This window comes from Ursus arctos, unplaced genomic scaffold (genome assembly GCF_023065955.2).
Source record: "Ursus arctos isolate Adak ecotype North America unplaced genomic scaffold, UrsArc2.0 scaffold_7, whole genome shotgun sequence".
In the NCBI taxonomy this organism is placed as follows: Eukaryota; Metazoa; Chordata; class Mammalia; order Carnivora; family Ursidae; genus Ursus; species Ursus arctos.
This window is the reverse complement of record NW_026623089.1, coordinates 28683458-28704913: the sequence shown is the minus strand read 5'-3', so window position 1 is coordinate 28704913 and position 21456 is coordinate 28683458. Positions and strand designations below refer to the sequence as shown.

At 40.9% G+C, this 21456-nt stretch overlaps 1 protein-coding gene and 1 non-coding gene across 2 annotated transcripts in view; one reads left to right on the top strand and one right to left on the bottom strand.

The window, feature by feature from the left end:
- HPSE2 (heparanase 2 (inactive)) overlaps nt 1-21456 on the bottom strand; it is a 640767-nt gene that overhangs the window by 147148 nt on the left and 472163 nt on the right. Inside the window, exons 7-8 of the mRNA XM_048219210.2 lie at nt 17724-17817; nt 233-339 (exon numbers count right to left, since the gene is read on the bottom strand). Of these exons, the coding sequence (XP_048075167.1) occupies nt 233-339; nt 17724-17817 (201 nt within the window). The remainder of the gene's footprint in view (nt 1-232; nt 340-17723; nt 17818-21456) is intronic.
- On the top strand, nt 13863-13969 carry LOC113252565 (U6 spliceosomal RNA). Its single transcript, XR_003314919.1, has one exon. It is a non-coding gene; the product is annotated as a U6 spliceosomal RNA (small nuclear RNA).

Here is a 21456-nt window from a genome sequence, read left to right as displayed (position 1 = left end):
GTCACTAACTACTACTGTAGTAGTACTCTGATGCCCGTACCTGACATCTTAGTGTCTAGAGAAGTCACTCATCACTGTTCGTTGAATGGGTTACACCCATTCACAAAGGAACGGATAAAGAACTTTCAGTGGGAAATGAGCCTCCCCCTCCAGCCAGCAGAATAATGAGCAGCACCACTTCACTGTCCTTCTTTCCTTAAAGTCCCTGGGAGTGAAACTGCATGCTACTCACAAGAATCCTGCAGCATAGGAATCTGACAGATTGTTTGTGCCTCCAGCTGAGGTGGTCACCACACCTTCAAGCCAAATCTTCTTTCCTGGGGTGTACGCATTGACCACCTGTTCACACAACAAAAGCAGACGGGGATAGGAGGGTTTTAAAAGTTGTTCGCAAGTGAGAAGGAAGACATTCCCTGGAGGGAGCTGCCAGTACCCTGTTCCCAGGTGGTCATGATCTGTGCTTTCGTCATGATGATTCACCCCACAGAGTGAGCTGGCATGCACACACACACATATGCACATACGCGTACCACACACCCACACCCACACACACCCAGAACACACACAAACATTAACATTGACATATGTCCACTCAAAGAAATGATAATTTTTCCCTAAGTAAACACAAGTGAAAATATGACCTTTAGAACAACTGCATTTTCCAGGACATAAGCTGACTGCAACACCCTTCACGAAAGTATAAATCATGTGATATTCCCATTTTAACAAATATTGATAAGGAAATTTTCTTAATACTCTGTTATGGCACATCCCAGGATGAGTCTACTGTCCATACATCAGAAATGAGAAATCATGAGGGCAGAGGTCAATGCTCAGGAGAAATATTTTATAATCACCAGACATGTATATATATTACAACCGCATTTCAAAAATAACTGCAGTAAGTATTAAAAAAAGTCACTGAGCCACAGGTGAAAGATCCCACCTTGGGAGCTTTCCAAGCAGAAGTTTTAAAATGGCCCAGTGTCTGGTCCCCAAATTGGAGGCTGGCCAGACTATCCAGATTAGGGCCCAGATCCCCTAGACAGCAGTCTGGCAGTACTTAGGGATAATGTTGTACTCTGGGAAGCCCCTGGAAGCAGAGCCTGAGACAAAGACTTATCTATAAATAGTTGATTTGGGAAGTAATAACAGGGAGCAGGAATGAGGAACCAGAGGGCTGAATTAGGGAAAAGGCAAAACCAGTACCAGAATGTGTTTTCAAGTCGGCAACCACTGTTGGCAACTTGTACTCAACCCCACGGAGAACTTGGTAAGAGTCTTATGAACTATGTCTCAGAACTTTTCTCCCAGGGGAATTCAAGGAGAAGCATACTCATCCCTTGGCTCCTACCCCCCAAAAGGTCAAGAGTAGCCTTGGGCTTGTTAACCTCTGTCCCTCCGCATTACCCCACTTAATTGTGTAGGCATGAGCGTTGAGCAGGTTCCCTGAGTTCTGCATCTCTGCCTTAGTGAAGTCCTAGAGCAGGAAATGAGAAGCGAGGTTGTACCGCATCCCATGGGTGCCAAGCTGGTGACAGCTTGTGCACCTGCCCAGCTCTGGTCTCTGCAGCAATAGTTAGTACGGGAGGTAAGACTGAGAGGATGCCAGTTATGCACGAGCGGAGCTGGATAAAGACAACAGTGTATTTGGATCCTATGGACCAACAATTCCTCTCTTAGGCATACAAACCAAAGGAATTCTTCCTTAGGCCTCTAAGGAGACAAGTATGAGGATGTTCACTATGTCGCTGTTCGATACAGGTTTCCACTGCCGGAGGAATGGAAAAGTAGAAGGTGGTGGATACGTACCACATAACATTATGCACCAGTTGGAGCAATAAAGTCAATATAAATCCAGAAACATGAATTAGCTTCAAAGATTTAGTGGTGAGTTAAAAAAAATAGCAACAGAATGAGATTTATGTCACAATATTATTTATATAATTACTCATTCATATCCACTAACAAAAGAGTTTCTAAAGATACATGTCTCTTAAGGACACGTACCAAATGCAGAAGGAAGGCACGCGTAAGAGGGAGGTGAATGTGAGCAGAGATTAGAGATCAAGGCGAAAACGAAAACAAAAGGCTCTTCAGGAACTGATGATAGTCTGCTGTAGTTGAGGGGCATGGTTTTAATTCAATTATCTGCACCTCAGATCCCCCAAAAGAAAAAAAGTAATGTGAGATGTAGCATAAATGCCAGAACTTTCCTTTTCCCAAACCCAGAGACAGACATCAGCAAACAACCATGTTCCTCTTTTCATTTCTCCCTAGGTATAACTGCTTGTCCTCTCCCCCCATCTACTAGCGTGTTTGCATTATTTGAGAACTATTTTAGAATCAGGGTTGGCAAAGTGTCGACCCTTTCAGGAGTAAGTTGTAAAAATATTTCACAAATTTGAGATGGGAGTAAAGATTGTGATCAAGAATGGAAGAAAGATCCTGAGAATTAAAAGTGGAGGTCAACTTGGAGTGTTATTAAAAATTAAGTAAGAATTCTTCCTTGTCCCCAGAAAGAGAAGGGTCACTGAGGACACCACAAGGTCGTTCTCTCTCCCTTCTCGATACTGCTCACAGTGCCCAACCCAAAGGGAACTGGAGACAGTATAAACAAGAAACAAGGAAATGATCAAATGACAGAGCTGTATGGTGAAACTGGACTGCACTGTGCGTTCCCCTCAAAATGTAGGGCTACAAAAACTGTGCTTGTGAGAAACTGTGTGTTCCCTTTACAGCTAACTAGAGTAGAGTAACATATTTGTGTTTTTCTTTTTTGCCTTTGGTTTCCAGGATATTCAGAGTTTAATTTTTGCTCAAAGACAGATATTAAAATAAAGCAGTTAGAGAAAAGGGGTTAAGCAAAACAAAAAGGTAAAATTATAGCATGATGAACCTTGAAGTCATTAAGCTAAGTGAAAGAAGCCAGACACAAAAGACCACATGTTGTACAATTCTGGTACGTGAAATGTCCAGAATAGGCAAGTAGGTAGAGACAGAAAGTAGATTAGTGGTTTCCTAGGGCTGGAGAAGGGGAGGGGAAGTGCAGGGGTCGGGGATTGACTACAAACAGATATGGGCTTGCTTTGGGGTGTGATGAACATGTTCTAAGAAAAAATAAATGGTTTCACAATTCTGTGCATACCTTAAAAACTACAGGATTGCACACTTCTAAAGGGTATGCACAGTTTCGTGGTATGTGAATTTTCTCTCAATAAAACTCTGTGTGTGTGTGTCTGTGTGTTTGTGTGTGTGGTATCATTAGCAAAAGGAGACGTAGAGTCTACTAGGCAGATGACTACTGTGGAAGCAGTAATGTACCCTGGAAGTTCTGGGTTTTCCACACACTGGTTGTGAGATTTTGGGCTTGTTTTTTCTTGAACTTTCTTCATCGACATGTAAAGCCATGCATTGGGAGTAGAGGAATCTAAGTTCCTTCTAAATACAAAATGTTAAAATGTACTAGCATTTTGTAATATTAATGCTGATCCCCTTGGCTCCCATTCCTCAATAGTCAAGAGTATCTTTGATTATGTAAGTTAAAATTATGTAAACAACAAATATGGGAGACGGAAAAAAAGAGTCAAGCTGGAGGTAGACAGAGTGGTAGAAAAAGCCATTGGAGTAGATAAAATTACCTAAGAAGAATATCTAAAAATCAGGCTAGAAAGGGGCTAAAACATTAAGACATTATCAAATGCATTTGTTTATTCACTCAACCAATACTTATCGAGCACCTGCTGCATGCCAAACAGATTCTAGGGGCAGAAACACAGCAGTGAGCGGAACAGAACAAGACTCTGCTCTCTTTGCTTACATTTTAGTCAAGGGGAAAAGACTAACAATAAAAAGTAAACAAAGGAGAAAAATTTAGAAATAATAAGAGCTGGGAAGAAAATGAAACAGAATGATCTAGCAGAGAGTGACTTGGCAGGAGGGGCGGGGGTGGATACTTTAAATAGGCTCAGGTCGTCCCCTGAAAGGTGGTGTCTGAGCCTAGACCTGCATGAAGAGGGAACAAGCCCCTTGATGGGTCTGGAGGAGCAGCACAGAAAAAGGACTAGATATGGAAACAGGGCTGTTTGTAGAACCAAGAGAGAAGACCATCTGGAGCATAGTGAGTAAGGGAATGTGGAATATGTGGCATTTAAGAAACAAAACAAAAGAGCAAATAAAAAAAAAGAGGGAGAGACAAACTAAGAAATAGACTCTTAACTATAGAGAACAAACTGATGGTTACCAGAGGGGAGATGAGGGGAGCATTGGGGAAACAGGGGATGGGACTAAAGAGTACACTTATCATGATGAAAATAAAATAAAATAAAGCAAAACAAAGTAGGAAAAAAAAAGGTCAGAGAAGAAAGCACGGATGTTTCTTATTCTGAGTGTGACGGAAAGCTACTGGAGGGATTTAAATAAGAAAATGATATGAAATGATTTATGCCAAGGTCACTATAGCTGTGATGAGGTCATATATACACATGTAATGAAAACTGTGAAGTGACAGACACTTTAAAGTTCTGTTATTTCTGAAGCCACTGTGAACCTCAATTTCCTCATCCATGAGCTGGATTAATACTTGACAAAGTTGTGTCGAGGATCCTGACTACTGATCAAAAGATAAATAACATTGGCCAATCACAGGAAGATCCTGAGAGCTACAGGAAGTGGCACAGACCTAGCAGATGAACATGTATGTGGGTCCATCTACGATGACGCATGAATCCAAATGAACTAATGCTAGATAGAGTGATAACTTCCAGTTACAGTTTGGTGGTGGGGTTCTGAACTATCAATTATGATCCAACAAAGGGGTCCAGGAGTCTGTGGACTACTTCTTAGAAACCCTGAACTATTGGCTTTTATTCCTTACCATATTTACTAAAGGCTCCTTCTTGTGAAGGCAGGGGTCCTATATCATGATAGCACTTGTATTTATTTCCTAGCAGAGTGCCTGGCACAGAGTGAGCGCTTGACCGAAGGCTGCCATGCTCTAGTCACACAAAGAAGTTGATCGGATTTCAAACCTGCCCGTGCACAAGCTAACAGGAAACTGTCACTCTTTGAAGAAGTTATGTGACCTAAGACAGGGCAACTAAACTGGTCAAAGGATTGGAAGCAGTACTCGGAATACAAATAACAACCTTGGAGATCAGGAAAAATAAAAGCATGCCATGAAAACCTACACTGGCAATAAAGATCTAGATAACACCAACATATGTCTATTTGCTAAAGCTCAGAATGTGAGGCCTGCGGTCTCTCCCCTTGAATTTTGAAAGATGGAAATTTCAGAGAAGGAAAGGGAAGTATGCCTTGCTTACCAGGATATGGAATCCAACCACCCCGGAAGTGGTAAAGGCAAATCCCCACCCAGTGAGATCTGGAGACCAGACGGATTTTATGATGTATTGAGCTTATTATAATGTTCTGATATTGAAGAGAAGGAGACAATATGTTCCTACCACCTTCCTGTGAGGACATTTGTCATGAGTATTTAGTTGGAAGGTGGCATCAATTTGTACGAGATCCTTATATTCCAAAAGGAATTAAAAGTCTAGCTCTTTTAAATGAGGACTTGATTCTGGAAAATGGTTGGCTTTGTAAAATACCGTGTACCTCAGATTCTGCAGAGACATAGACGCTGTATAAACAGAAGTTCGTCTGAATTCTCTTCCGACTTGCGGGGGGATTTGTAAGTAAACGATTTATAAATTGCTGTTATCGGTGAGGTAGCACCGAGGAGTGATTAAAAGCACAGACTTTGCACTCAGATTGCCAGTGTCTGAATCTGGATTCTATGGTTTACTCACTGTGTGGCCTCTCTGTGCTTTACTTTCATTAGTTGTACAATCAGAATAGTAATAATATCCATCTCAGACCATGTTATGATACTTAAATGATCGAATATTTGTAAAGCACTTGGAAAGGTATCTGGCTTATTGTTAAGTTCTTAAAGTCAACCCAGTGTTAACCTAGACCACTCTTCTTGTCTAAAGCTCGTAAGTTGGGTTTGGATCAATCTAACATTAGAGTTGGTTGCTTGTCTTTTGGACATGTTTGTGGAGGTAGGTAATAGCCCAGATGTATGCTAACTAGCAGGGAAAGGTCTGCTTAAAATGTAAAAGGCACACGGGTAATTCACATGAACATAATTAGCATTCAGAGTAGCTCATTTATCGACTCTCAGCACAGGAGTGATTCCTGCCCTTTTCTAGAGAAGCCATGTGAACGAAAAGCACAGTGAGGTAGGACTTTTATGTACAACCTAAACCAGCTTTATGAGATGTTCTGCAGGGGAGAGATTCCTAGAAAGTATTAATACTAAAGGCTCTGGGAGTAGTTGGTACAAATCAACAAGGATTTTCTGAGCATTTGCTGCTGGAGACATGGTGAGAGGTTTGATGAATTGTGTGTCTACCGTGAGCAGAGAAGACCATCACGGTGACATGTCGGGGGCTGGTTAGGACTGGGGAAGAAATCAACATGGGCAGAAGAGGAGAGAAAAAAAAATCTGGAAAAGCAGATAGAACCAGCTGCAAAATTCCCTTAGAAAGTGAAACTCTAAGAAACCGAGGGCTATAGTTCAACACTGTGGTTTTCTGAGTAAATATGATTCTCCCTGTGCTGGAAGAGAGAAAATTGCTGGACTGGAAAGAACAAGGGTGCAATTCCTGGTGAGAAATGATGTGCCAATGAAGGTCATTTTAAGGAACACGTTGCCTGGGGACAGCGAAGAAGTACAAGTGTTGAGATTACTGGAATGAGGGTAGAGAGGGGCTGGGTGGCTGGCTCTCTTTCAAGGGTTCTGTTGTCTCATAAGACTTTGGCCCTTGGGCTCAAGTGGACAAGGGAGCTGTGAGGCACCCACAGAACAGCTCGGCAAGTGGCCAGTGGCTGCTCAGACTCCTTGGGCCGGCTGGGGGCAGACTGATGTGAAAGGAAGCCTCCAACTTCCTTTCCTGCCATCTCAGGGGTTGAGGACATCAGGACTGTTCCGTGTGGCTATGTTGAGAGAGCAGGCATGAGAGAGAAGAGAGAATGAGGGAAAACAGCACTGATTTTATTTTATTTTTTTAAGTTTTATTTTTTCTGCCACTTTGAATTTTTTTTTTTTTTTAAGGAAAGGAAAAAGAGAAAAAATAGGAAAATAACCATTTATGTGGCACATTTTCAAACCTGGGCTTCCTTTTCCTGTTTCTCCAAAACTGTGACCTAAGTCTTTAACAAAGACTCCAGAGAGCTTGGTTTCAGCCACTGGCTGTGCAAGAGATGGTAGCCCTATAGCAGCAGACATGTTGTTTATGGTTATCCAAACCCAACACCTTCCTTAATGAGAAAGGAAGCAATAAAACAGGAATAGTGGACAGGCCAGCTGGGCTAATCAGCCCTGGCAGGAGGCCCAACCTCCAAAAGAACCTGGAGTCCATTAATTCCAGCATCTCATCTACTTGGAAATCAACCTTCCCCAGGACTTTGGGAAGAACAGTAGCTCTCTGAGTAACCAGAACTGGTCCCCTAATCACGGTTAGAAGAAGGCAAATCGCTTCAGGAAGCTGCTGCTGCTTCTTCTTCTTTTCTTTTTTTTTTGGTTCTGTTTTGTTTTGTTTTAATAATAATTTTTTATTATATTATGTTAGTCACCATACAGTACATCCCTAGTTTTTGATGTAAAGTTCCATGATTCATTACTTGCGCATAACACCCAGTGCACCATGCAATACGTGCCCTCCTTACTACCCATCACCAGCCTATCCCATTCCCCCACCCCCTCCCCTCTGAAGCCCTCAGTTTGTTTCCCAGAGTCCATAGTCTCTCATGGTTCATTTCCCCTTTTGATTACCCCCCCTTTCTTCTTCCCTTTCTTCTCCTACCGATCTTCCTACTTCTTATGTTCCATAGATGAGTGAAACCATATGATAATTGTCTTTTTCTGCTTGACTTATTTCACTTAGCATTACTTTGAATTTTTCAAGGAACTTAGATTTCCTCTACTCCCAATGCATGGCTTTACATGTCGATGAAGAAAGTTCAAGAAAAAACAAGCCCAAAATCTCACAACCAGTGCGTGGCAAAACCCAGAACTTCCAGGGTACATTACTGCTTCCACAGTAGTAATCTGCCTATTAGACTCTACCTCTCCTTTTGCTAATGATACCACAGTCCCGTCCATGTTGCTGCAAATGTTGAGAAATTGTTCTTTTTGATGGCTGAGTAATATAACCTCACCTATGCACGGCGCTCTTCTTGGGGGTGCCCCTGCCTCTTTACTTCTTATTGTATTTACTAGAGGTCCAGGTGAGAGTACAGTAATGTTTTGTGTTTCTGACCATTCTTATTGTGTATTTTTGACTTTAACCTACCCACTATATTAGAAGAGGAGGGGATCATTCCATTTTGTCCCTTCCTTCCTCATTGTCCCTTCCTGAGTCCTGGATCTTACCATTTCCCCCTTGGTCTCCCACCTCTAATCTCTTCATCCACAAGTTCATCCCTCATGCTGCCATTTGTTAACTTGCCAGGTCCCTCCCCAGCTTCAGAAACTTCCCTGGCTCCCCATTACGGGCAGAAGCACTCCATCATGTGCTCATGGAGGTCTGTGTTGTTAGTTGGGATATGTGCTATGATAATATTGAAAGCAGCGATCTAAGGAGTGGTTTACTTGAAAATAAAAAGAATAGGGACATCTGGGTGGCTCAGTCAGATAAGCATCTCCCTTCAGCTCAGGTCATGATCCCAGGGTCCTGGGATTGAGTCCCACATTGGGCTCCCTGCTCCGTGGGGAGCCTGCTTCTCCCTCCACCTCTGCCTCCTTCTCTCTCTCTCTGCCTCTCATGAATAAATAAATAAAATCTTTAAAAAAATAAAAGAAAAAGAAAAAGAATGGGTTCTAAGATGTCACAATAACATTCTTATCATTCACCAAAATTATGAAATGTTTCCCTAATGGGAAAAAAAGCTAAGGAGCCAGTAAGAACACACAACCACTAGTCTGTTTTACTGATTTGTCCATGGGAGTATGTTAGATGTGGAGGAATGACAATGAGAACCACCAGCCCTCAGGATACATGCCAGCTGCTTCATTTAACTTGGGGATCTTAGACCCTTCATAATGACTCCTTAGCTCCCTCTTCTTGCCTCCCTCCCCACAAGACCTATGGTTCACTATACAGAGTGGACCTACCATTTTCCAACTACATTTTAGGTTTTTACTGATTGCCTCCTCCCCTACCCATGCCTCATCCATGTTATCTAATTTTTTTTTTCTGGCTTATTTCAAATGTTACCTCCTCTGTGAAACTTTACTCAAATCTTTAGAAAATTAATTCATCTCTCCTCTGGGCTCCAAAGTTCTTTAAGCCTATCTCTGACCTTGACCATATTAAACTGAATTATAATTTTCTGTTTGCCTGTCTTCCCTACTATACTATAAACAGCTTGAGAAAGCCACTTTTTTCCCCTTCATATGTGCCTTATAGAAATACCTAAGTACCTGGCATGTTGCTTGACAGTTACGTTGCTTATTAAATACTTGTTAAATAATACAATAATGAAATAACTTATTTGTTAATAAATGAGGGAGATAATATTTTACTGATGTAAAGGCTGAGTTTCAGTGAAGATAACTAAAACCTCAAAACCATAAGAGCAAACACGAAATCATCACAGTTCCAGTTCAGGGTTCTATCTACTTTCTAATTGAATTGTCTCATTTGAGGAGACCTAGAAGCTTCTGGGTGACTAACCTGCCTCCATATTTACTATGTCCTTCGTGGGTTAGACAAACTGGGCTATTCTGAGCTCAGCCATTCCAATATCTCATCACATTCTTCCTGATTTATTTCTTCTGTCTGATGTACTTCCTGTCAGTTTCATTAATTTTTTTTTTTTGTATAATTTCTTTTTATCATCTCCTTGTTCCGGAGTGCCATATATACCCATTTTCTTTTGGTATCAGATCAATTTTTAATTTGTGGCTTCTGTTTCTGACATTTTTAGGATTTAAAATTGCATTCTGTTCTTGTTATCTCCAACCACAGAAAAGCAAATGTATGTAATTGCAACAAAACATAAAATTAAAAAAAGAGCATACACAAAAAAGATAAAGTCCCAGGGAAGGCAAGGAAAGTATTAGTATGCCAGAAAATAAGGAAGCTTTCACAGAGTCCCAAAGCAAAGACTATGTTCAAGGATAAGTGCTAGCAGAGGGAGAGACTGGACAGCAGCTGCTTGCACAAGAATGACTCTTCCTCCTTTCCCAGTTCTTTTCCATGAGGAACCAATGCCCAGGCTTACTGGACAGTCTCCCCACAGACAAGTCATAGGCTTTATCAGCCTCAGAAGTAATTTCCTCTTACTCAGGACAAACCCTATAGTCCTCCCACTTCCATGTGGAAAATTGGAAGGTCACCCCAAGCTGCCTCTTCTTCCTGAAGAAGCTTTTGGCCCCAAACCACGATTTGTTCCCAGGACCATTCTTTCAAGTGTCCGTGGGCAGCCCATACCCTCACATTGTAATTGCCTTGCACATAACTGGACCTCACTGCATTGACCAAAAGCCTGTGCATATGAGACATAAGAATGAAGTCCAGTGAATGAATGCAAATCACTCCCTGAAAAGCCCTGTCCTCTTTCACTATCTAATACTGGGGTAATATTAGACATTACCTAACATACAGCTTTCATTTAATTTTTACTTCTAGGATACCCACTCCAGATTATATAAATTGATCATGGGGTCAAATTGATATTCTTTCACCAAGAGCATTCAGTATTCTTTAAAAGCCTTCTTAATCCTCAGTCGTTAGGAATATAAATACTACATGGGCTATAAAACAAATGGCTAACAAGGATGGCAGATGCAGAAGAGTGTATTGGGTAAGAGTGTGAGCTCTGGAGTTAGGTGGGCCTGGCCTTGAATTCTGATTTTACTACTAATGGCCTTGAGCAAATGACTGGTTTCTTCAACGAGTTAGTAATATTTGATGCACTCAATAAAAGGCATTATAACCTAAAAGGTAATATGGTTACTATATTTCTGTAAGTTAATGGCACATTTTCCACATTTAAATGGTTTTGAAATCAGAATGTTTTTCATAATCAATATCAAAAGAAACTTGCCAGCTGTTTACCCTATCTCCTATCTGCCCCCCCAAGCTGTTATTAAATCTACAGTACATTTTATAATTATTTGTGTTTAAGAATCAAGGAGATATGGTTCACAACATGACAACAACTAAAACTCTGGAGCTCTTTTGTGGTAAACATACCTTTCCAGCTAGATTCCCCTATGTACTATTAGTGTCTTCTGCAGGAAAGAGGAGAGCCGAAGATCCCTTGGGTCATACCGTCCCAGTTGCAGATACACAGTCAAGTGTGTTGTAGAAGCTAATTTACTGGGAAGCTCATGAAGCTCGAACTTCCAGCTTCCCACTCCCACCGGCCTCTGCTAGTGTCCTGGGAAGGGCCCTAGGACCATGTTCCTGTGGTCGGATATATTCCTAAAACATGCACATCTGTTTTGTTTTCTTGAAAAGGTCCTCATTGTATGAGCTTCTGTGTCCATAAAAATTAGAATACTCGGGAATGTCACCGAAGGTGTTCATGTGGCACCATTTGTATTTAGGTTACTCTGCCTCTCCTGAGTATATTCTTGGCCTGTGTTTCTCCTCCCCTCCATCAAAAGCTGCTCTTGGGAAAGGACCTTCTGTTTGATATTAACACTTAGCGTGACTTTGAACCAGTGTGGTTTACCTCTTGGGGTTCTTTATATTTTGCATCCTCCTCCTAAGGCAGAATGAAAGGTAATTTTTTTTTAATGAAATATCTGGCATTAGCAAAGAGACTGAAATGTTATTTTGAACTACAAAGAGATCCTTCTTCTTTCACCCCTAAGCCCATAGCCAGAAGACACTCTTCTACTATGCCTACATGTAGGCATAGCCCATTTATGGCTGTCTAAATCAATTTCTGTCTATTCAACACTGTGCTACACAGTTAGCAGCAGATTAGATTCTCCTGCATGAGAACAGCTGAGATAGCAGATCCAAATGTGAATGAGACAAAGACACAACTTTACTTCTCTTACACTTCTACTATTTTACTCTGCTCATTTACCTTCCCCTTCCTGCCTGTTTCCCATCCGCTAACACTTGTTAAGCACCTGCCAAATGATAGGCATTATGATAAATAGGCACTGGCACACTGAAATGAGCCTTTAACATTGCTCAATGAACGGAAGAATCAAACACCGATTTTTGTGATGGTGCTACTGTTCTTACCCTAGTAATGCCATTTTCATTTTCTAGTTTTCTTCATTAAGAGAAGGCTAATGTTACCATTGTAATCATCTTCCCCTTAGTTGTGCTTTTAGTTATTCTATGATCCTCAAGAATAACTGCTATTTTTTATCCCCTTCCCCTTTCCTGTCCTAAGAGGCTCAAATAAGTGCGTAAACCAGAAGGCTGGTTGAGAACAAAAGCTTTTTTTTTTTTTGAACTATTAGTTACTTCAAAAGGCTTAAATATTTTGCCTTACCTACTTCCTTGATCCTGCAACTAACATATACTGGGAAAAGTAAAGAGACCTTAAAAGAGTTCATCTTTATTAAATATTGTAGTCAAGCATAAGCAATGATGACATTAACAAAAGAACGATCGTGGTCATAATATGAACCATACAAACCATTCTCTCCACTATATATATTTAACACTGCTAAATCCTCTGCTCACACCCTCAGAACTGAATAAATTAGGTGTCTGTCCTTTAGGCATTAACCAAATGTCATCTCCTCTGGAAGGATTTCCCTTCTTTTACACAAAGGTAGATATTTCCTACAATGGGCTTGCATGGAGTAGATGTGAGTCCTCAGAGAGCACCCTAGACATCCCCATTACAAGAGTCATCACATAGTTTTATCATCTCTTGCTTCATCAACTGTTCTCCCACTAGATCACAAGGTCTATGAGGACAACCACCATGCGAATCTCGCGCACCATTTTATCCTCAGGGGTCTGGAAAAAACCAAGAGTGTTACAAACAGTTGATAAGTGAAGCAAGGAAAGGAGGAAGGAAGGAAGGAAGGAAGGAAGGAAGGAAGGAAGGAAGGAAGGAAGGAAGGAGTTTTTCAAATATTAGGGAAGCCAACTGTCCGGTTTATTTAGTATTCAAAATGCAATCATATGGACAGTACTCCTGGAACTACTTCCCTTATGACTGGGATTTCACCAACTCTTTCCTGTGCTTATTGAATTGCTGAAAATAATATAAAAAAGTGTGATTTCCTCCTCTGATTCCTCTAGGAGATGCAGACACAAATCACAGAGTCCAAGTGACTTAAGCCAAAGTGGTTCTTCTTGGTTCTTATGTCATTGTTTTGGAGTCAGCCCAGATATCCACACTATACCATCTGCACTGTATCCTAAACATCTCTTACTTTCCCATCTGACTTTTGCTTACATTGTTAGAGTCTCAACTCCTTCCCCTGACTCATCTCCCAAAGTTTGGATGATTATTCTTATTCTAATGGAAGAGAAAGAATGTGTAGACCATCCAAAGGGGTGGCTTGTCCAAATATTGTCTCTTTTTGGCTTTCAAATATATAATGTAGATTTTCATATAACCAGAATTTGCCCACTGCTCAGAACACTCAGAACTCTTCTGTAAGTGGCAGTCCAAATTTGAAAACCACAGCTGTTTTTAGCAATTGAGTCACCGCCTTTCAGATGCCAAAAATATCACCTACCATATTCCCCAGGGTTCAAAGAAAGAGGAAAGAGGAAAAAAGCAAAGAACAAGTTGAGGATAAAGGTAGCAGGAAGCTTCTCCAGTCATACAAAGTATTATTAAAAATAACTATAACAGTGCTCGCTTCAGCAGCACATACGCTAAAACTGGAATGATAAAAAGAAGATTAGCATGGCCCCTGCAAAAGGATGACACACAAATTTGTGAAGTGTTCCATATTTTTACTGGAATAAAAAGAAAAAGAAAAGAAAGAAATAAAAAAACTATAATAACTGAAATAACAATAAGATTAGCAGTGAGAACTAGCATTCAATAGCAATTAACAAAACAGGGCCCCATGTGACTTTCCCAATCTCCCTAAAAGGGAAAGATGATAGTATTCTTAGCACCCTCATTTTACAGATGAAGAAACAAAACTAGAGAGGTTAAGTGAAAAACCTAAGGTTATACAGCTAAGCCAGAGCTCCAACCCAAGCCTTCAGACTTCAAATCCCATAATCTTTTATTTAAACACAGTCTCACCACTGATTTATCTAACCACTCCTTCATGAATTGATTTGGGTAGGAACTCTGCCCTTTTTCCATCACTGTAGGCCTAAGGGCAATCATTAGAATTTCTTTGAGTTTCTCAAAACAGAGTAGAAACAAAATAGAGTAAAATCTTTGTTTCTACTCTTAGCTTTTGGATGAGGGTTCTACGTATATACATATTAAAATGTTTAATACATATTAAAATTACTTGGCCCATCTCTAAACTGGTTTTGGAAGCTTCAGAAAAGAAGCTTGGCCAGTCTGTCCCAGTGTGCACCTTGGATTCGGATTTCCAGACCCCCCTTCCCACCCACAGAGGACCTCAGGAACAGCCAAAGCAACTTTTTAACTGGGAAAACATGGTGACCCTTCTCTGGTCTCCCAGTCCCCATCTCCCCAGAGCAGACCAGTACCTAACACATCCTGGGCTGTGGTGAGAGAGATTCTCATCCTGGAGGCCCTAGCAACTGGGTCCAGGCTGTGCAGCCAACGGAAAGCCTACCCCATAAATCAAATCTTGGGGGATCTGTGATCCAGCAACACCTCTAGCAGATTCCCATTTAAGGCAATATCTGGCAAGAGCCTTGTAAAAGAGAGTGGGGAAAAGAAAACTAGATAGGGAAATGAAGGGCTACTAAATGATACGGCAAGGATGAGACTGTGGCAGACAGTATTTTCCAAAGATAACTGCAAAAATCATTCTGGTCCTAAATGCTCTTCCAGAATCTTGCTACTCTCCCATCAAAAGGAGTTTATTTCCTCTCTCCTTGAATCTCCATTGGTCTTGCTGACTGTCTCAATGAATAGACTATGGTTGAAGTAAAGCCCTGTGACTTTTGAGGGTAGGTTAGAAAAGGTGGTACAGCTTCCAGCTGACTCTCGCTCTTGGGCATCTGACTTTTGAACCTTGGAAGGAAACCCAGGCTACATAGAAAGTTCATATGTAGGTATTCCAGTTATCAGCCCAACAAAGGGGCTAGCTGACAGCAGGCATCAACTGCCAGACCTGTGAGTGAACAAGTCTTGTGATTCCAGTCGCCAGCCTTTGAGTGACCCCAGCCTTCAAGTCTTCCAGCTGAAGCTTCAGACGTCATGGAGCAAAGATGAGCCATCCCCACAGTGCCCTGTGGGGATTCCTGACCCACAGAATCCAAGGGCACAGTAAATAGTTGTTTAATGTCACTAAGTTTTGGGGTAATTTGTTGCACAGCAAGTCATAACCAGAACGGGAACCTAGGCCTGAGGGGACCTCTGACAGGTTCTATCTGCAACAGCCAAAGGTGAGATCAGGTCCTACTGCTAATTCTAGCCATCCCCTGCCAGGTGCCTTCTTCATAAAGGTCATTTTTCTTAAGGGCTCCACTGTTCCTCCCTGCAGCTGCACGTGGCCCTCCCATCCAGGTCCATTAGACCTGCTTTTAAAGGTCTGAATCTGAATCTCAATTGTGCATAAGGTTTGAGCCATTTTCTTTAAGGTTCTTCGGCCCTGCCTGGACAAATGAGAAGATGAGCTTAGCTACTTATTTCAGTCTTTGAACGTTCCGTGGTGGTTAAGAAGTATCCAGCGGTGGAGGGAGAGGGGTAGTGCAGAGAAAGGGAAGAACCTAACTCCCAACACCTTCGTCCTAGTGCTAACCTAGAGTTACGTGTTCTACTTAAATACATGAGCACAGTCAGAACCTTCACTCTCAGTGCCATGATCTCACTGAATCATTTTACTTCCAATGACAGCCCTTTGGTCAGGTCATTAGATGTGATATCATAAAAGCCAAAAATATAGGGATTTGTCTGTCTTGTGCACTATTGTAATACAAACATTTAGCGTAGTGCCTGTAACCTAGTACACACTCAATAAATATCTGTTGGATGGAAGAATAAAACGAATGAAAGAAATTTCCTCCCCCTTTTAGAGAACGATACCTGATATCAGATTAGCGTAAAGTGCTTAGAAATTTGCAGTGTTCAATAGGTTGATATTCAGTGGCCTGAAGTAATGTTTTTCAACCTGCTTAAAGCAACCGTTAAACTTTAAAACTGTGAGTTCCTTGAGGGCAGAGACCACGTCTTATTCCATTTTGTATCCCCAGCACCTGGCACTTTGCTAAGTGCTCAGTAAATACTAAATATTTATTATTTAATATAAATTAAATATTTAAATATTAAAAACTAAATGAATGTCAAACTGAGACTGGCAGAGATATTTGAAATTATTTAGTTCGCCCAGGCTTTGCCTGGTAGGAGGCAGTGACAGGTAAGGATGCTGGCCAGTGCACCTGACCCCCAGAGGGATCAGACTGGGATGCAGGAGTCCAGAAGTCCTGAGGCTTCCCAGCTGCTAAAACCCTTTGAGAACATGAGGACCCAAAAAGCTTTTGTAACCTGAGCAGGACATTGGTTTGAATACCAAAAAGGGTACCACTTTACCAATCAAGAGTGCTATTTGATTATTATACTCCAAATATGCTTTTCTTTCACAGCTAATTTTATACATGATCCATTTATTCATTTGTCCATTTGTTTACTCATTCGTCCCCTATTAAAGGGGTTGTCTAAGCATTGCTATTGTTCTGCAAAGATTTGTTTAATCTGCTCGAGAGATAGGTGAGTGTTCAAAAGGTCCCCATTCCCTGGAAAAGTGACCTGACTAGGCAACAAAAGATGCGATATTATTTTGTAGAGGCAGATGGGAATTACAGACATAAGGTCTTCACAATTCAGAATGAACTAACCCAGTATATTTTGCAATGTGATTTGCATTGGGTAGAACCACTTGACAGCTGACTATTAAATATAGAGAAGTCTGGGACCCACCACTCCAGACACACTAAATCAGAACGCCAGCAGTGAGACTGCAAACTTCATGAGCAACCTCTGGCGATTTTGATTGCACTCAAGTTTGAGAACTGATGACCAAAGGTGTCTTGCTAATGGGACGTACATGCAACTGCTTAATATAATATAGTTTCCCCCGCATCTCTACAAAAAGCTGTTACTTGACTGATTCTCAGACACCTAGGAATAGTGTAAATATGGCTCAGATATTTAACACTATTTAGAATAGTGTAAGCATGGCTGATGCCCCAGACCAGAATTTCACTGAATAAATACAGTCATTCTGTCCATAAACTAGCCCCAAATAAACCTTTGCAAAAAGAAAATAACAAAGTAAATCTATCCTTCCGTTAAGAAACTCACAATTCAGAAGCAAAATCTTACAAAATAGTTGTTACTAAAATAGAAAAGCCTTTAAACCCAGAAATGGCACATTCAAACCATTCTCAATTTGAAAAACAATAAACAACAATCATCAGCTGTGAAAGGGAGCTCTAGACTACACTATTTTTCTACCCTGGTTCCCACAGCGCTGACGTCCTGCTGGGACCCTGAGACCTTTTCCTTGCCTTACCCCCAAACTCACTCCTTCTTCCCAGGAGACTTTTACTCACTTTCTGAATTTTCCTAATTTGGTCAGAGAGTGTGTCTAACAGGCGAGTTTTCAGGAAGTCCATCACCTTGACCACCCGGCCATCAATGTAGCAACTGGAATAAAAATAAAATAAGAATCAGGTAAAAATCTTGAGCAGGAAACTATAAACACACTTCTCTAGCCAGAGGTCTCTGTTGCCTGAGGAAACAGCCCAGAGTTCACCTGGGCTTTTACATCCTAAAAGGCTTTGACCCTGGGTACCTTTGAAACAAGTAATATGCTTTTTATCTTCTTCATTTCTACCTCCATTTGTGGCCTATATTGTGACTTTTTTCAACCTCTGTCACGTGAAACTGCATTGCTTGCTCTATAGGCGTTGACAGGAATCTGTAATACAAATTAAGTAATGGGGAAAAGCTTGCTTTTTTTTTCCCCTAGGAAGAGTAATTTAACACCCATCCCACCCCTACCCCCACCTTAAAGTAATAAAGGTATGTGCGAGATTTAGAAAGAATACTCAAACATTTTTATAGGTTTCCATACCTTTCCATAAGAAAACAAATCCCAATCACAAAAATCTGATTTAATGTAGTGAGTGGGTCTCAAAAGTTTCATCTCCAGCTCACCTTGCAGTCAACCTTCTCCAACCACCTCCAGAATAAATGAATGGATGAATGAATGAATGAGCAAACAAATAAATCAGATGGATTAAGTCTAGGAGCACTCTCCTAAAATAATAACAAGTTTAGCATTCACTGGGTGTGGTGGTGTGGGTTTTGTTAGGTTGCTTAAGTGTAACATCAAGTTGTGCTGAGACAGTGTTGTGAACATTTGACCAAAACAGGTCCATCCAGCTTTGTGAGGCCTCTCTTTGTGAACCCTTACTCTGAAGACTAAGCTGAGACTGGCCCAGGTTTAGGTGACCTTTATTATTTTAAACCCTCCCACCCCCATCTTTACAAAATTCCGAATTAAATCAACTGAATTAAAATAAATGCTTATGACTCCTGGGTGCCTTTTCCAACCCACTCAGGTCTCCCCAGTTGATGGCTAGTGATAGGTTATTTCATTTTTAATAAGACACCAACCTATCAGTACATATTATAGAACTATGGGAAAATTCTTTGTTAACTCCCCATACTAATACATGATGTAGTAGAATGGTTAAAATTTTTTTTCTTTAAGATTTAATTAATTAATTTATTTAGTTGACAGAGAGAGAGAGAAAGCAGGAACATGAGGGGCAGAGGGAGAGGGAGAGAATCTCAAGCAGACTCTGCACTGAGTGTGGAGCCTGACGTGGAACTTGATCTTACAACCCTGAGATCATGACCTGAGCAGAAATTAAGAGTTAACTCTTAATTTCTTAGTCAACTGACTAAGCCACTGAGAAGTCCCCCAAAAAAGTTTTTCTTAATTGCTCTAGCTGAAGTGAGTGTGGGACATGAGTTATAGCCACTCAGCCTTCCCCTTGGTCTCCTTCACCACTTCGGACATTTCCACACAATCCAATGTTTAAATCATCAGTATGTTAGAAACAACATAGGTTTTGGACCCAGAGATATCTAATTTCAAAGTCCAGACCAGTTATTTACTACCTATATAACTTTGGACAAGATACTTGGCCTCTGTGGGCCTCAGTTTTCTTATTCTTTAAAAAAATTTTTTTTTTTTATTTTTAGAGAGAGAGAGAGAGTGTGTGCAGGTGAGTAGGGTGGGGAGGAGCAGAGAAAGAATCTTAAGCAGGCTCCACAGCCAGTGCAGAGCCAGCTTGGGATTTGATCTCATGACCCTGAGATCATGACCTGAGCTGAAATCAAGAGTCGGCCACTTAACCAACTGAGCCATGGTGACCCTTTTCTTCTTCTTCTTCTTCTTTTTAAAGATTTTATTTATTTATTCGACAGAGATAGAGACAGCCAGCGAGAGAGGGAACACAAGCAGAGGGAGTGGGAGAGGAAGAAGCAGGCTCCCAGCAGAGGAGCCTCATGTGGGGCTTGATCCCATAATGCCGAGATCACGCCCTGAGCTGAAGGCAGACGCTTAACCGCTCTGCCACCCAGGCGCCCCCTCTTTTTATTTATTTATTTATTTATTTATTTGTTTATTTATTTATTTATTTATTTTAGAGAGAGACACAGAGACAGTGGGCAGGAGGGGAGGGGGAGAGGGAGAGAGAGAATCTCGAGCAGACTCTGTGCTGAGCATGGAGCCTGATGCAGGGCTCTATCTCACAACCCTGAGATCACGACCTGAGCAGAAATCAAGAGTTGGACGCTCAGCTGACTGAGCCACTTATGCGCCCCAGTTTTCTTATTCTTAAAAGAGGTAACATATCTACTTCTCAGAATTAACTGATGATTAAGCAGATAAACCTAAAGTGTTAGGCACATAGTAGGCATTCAACAACTGTTCTCTTTTAATTTCATTTTCAGCTCACAAAGATGGGGTCATAAACAATAGGGGACTGACTGATTAAATTATGTGTGAGTGTAGAATCCTAAAAGTGGAATTAGTATATCAAAGGATACATGATTTTGAAAATTATATTAGGGAATAAAATGAAATAATGACGTGACCTTTTACTTCATTCCTGATAAGATGCTAGACTCAGATCCAATAAACGTTTATTACGTGCACCACACAGTGCTGAGCATGTCCATGTCCATTACTTACCACCCAACCTCTTCCTAATTAGTACTTCACTATTAGCATTTCTGATTTTTTTTGAAAAATTGTGATTATATAGCTTGCTACATGGAAGCTAGGTACATCAAAACATAGTAATGTTAAAATTAATAATTCATGCAATGCTAATCTAATACACACTGAAGGACATGAATACTTGTTACTATGTTACATGATTACTAGGCACACGGTACAAATGCACCGTAATTAGTGTTTTGTTTTAATCAAATATATTATAGTTCCCTCTTGTCTTTTTGTTAGCTCCCAATAGCTATTTTAAACATCAGACTTTATGACTTTTGCTGGCAACACATATAGTTTAATACTTACTGAAATAAAAATGCCAGATGTACTTTTTCAGTATGTAGGATTCCCTGTAAATATCCCCCTATCCCACACACTCCTTAGTTGAGGTGCCTTTATTCCTCCACTCCTTCCTTTTGTCTCTTTTCTCAAGTACTCAGACCTTGGAGTTAGAAAATCCTGGTTCAGTTTCAGCTTTGTCACCTACAACCTATAGATGTTAAGTTTCCCCTTCTTTGAAGTTGGTTTAAAAAAAGAACCTCAAACCCACAGTATTCAGGGTACACTGTACTAGTCAAATTAGGAAAAATTCTGGGCATAGATCCTGGCACATAAAAGGTATTTAATAAGGAAATTTATCCTCCAGATTACTTAAAGGGCCCAACAGCAACCTAGACTGAAAGGCCATGGGATGAGGTGAGCAGGGGAACATCTGTCTGAAGGACAGCATGCTCATTCACTGTAGATTTGGAATGAGGGAGGTGTGGGACAGCAAGAAAAGACTCTGGATTCCGAGTAGGTGGGAAGGCAGAAGGAGAGATGGAGAGAGCTGTGTTTCTATTGCAAAACTTTGGAATTTGAAAAGACTTTAATGACCATGTGGTCTAAAGCATGTAGGCTTGCTACCGTATGACTGAGAAGTGATTATCTACAACAGTATATCTCATATACTACTTGTACTGTTCCTCTGTACTGCAGCTTGAATCCATGGAAGTCTCCTCTAACGAGTATAAAATTTGCTCCCTCTCACTGTCCACTCA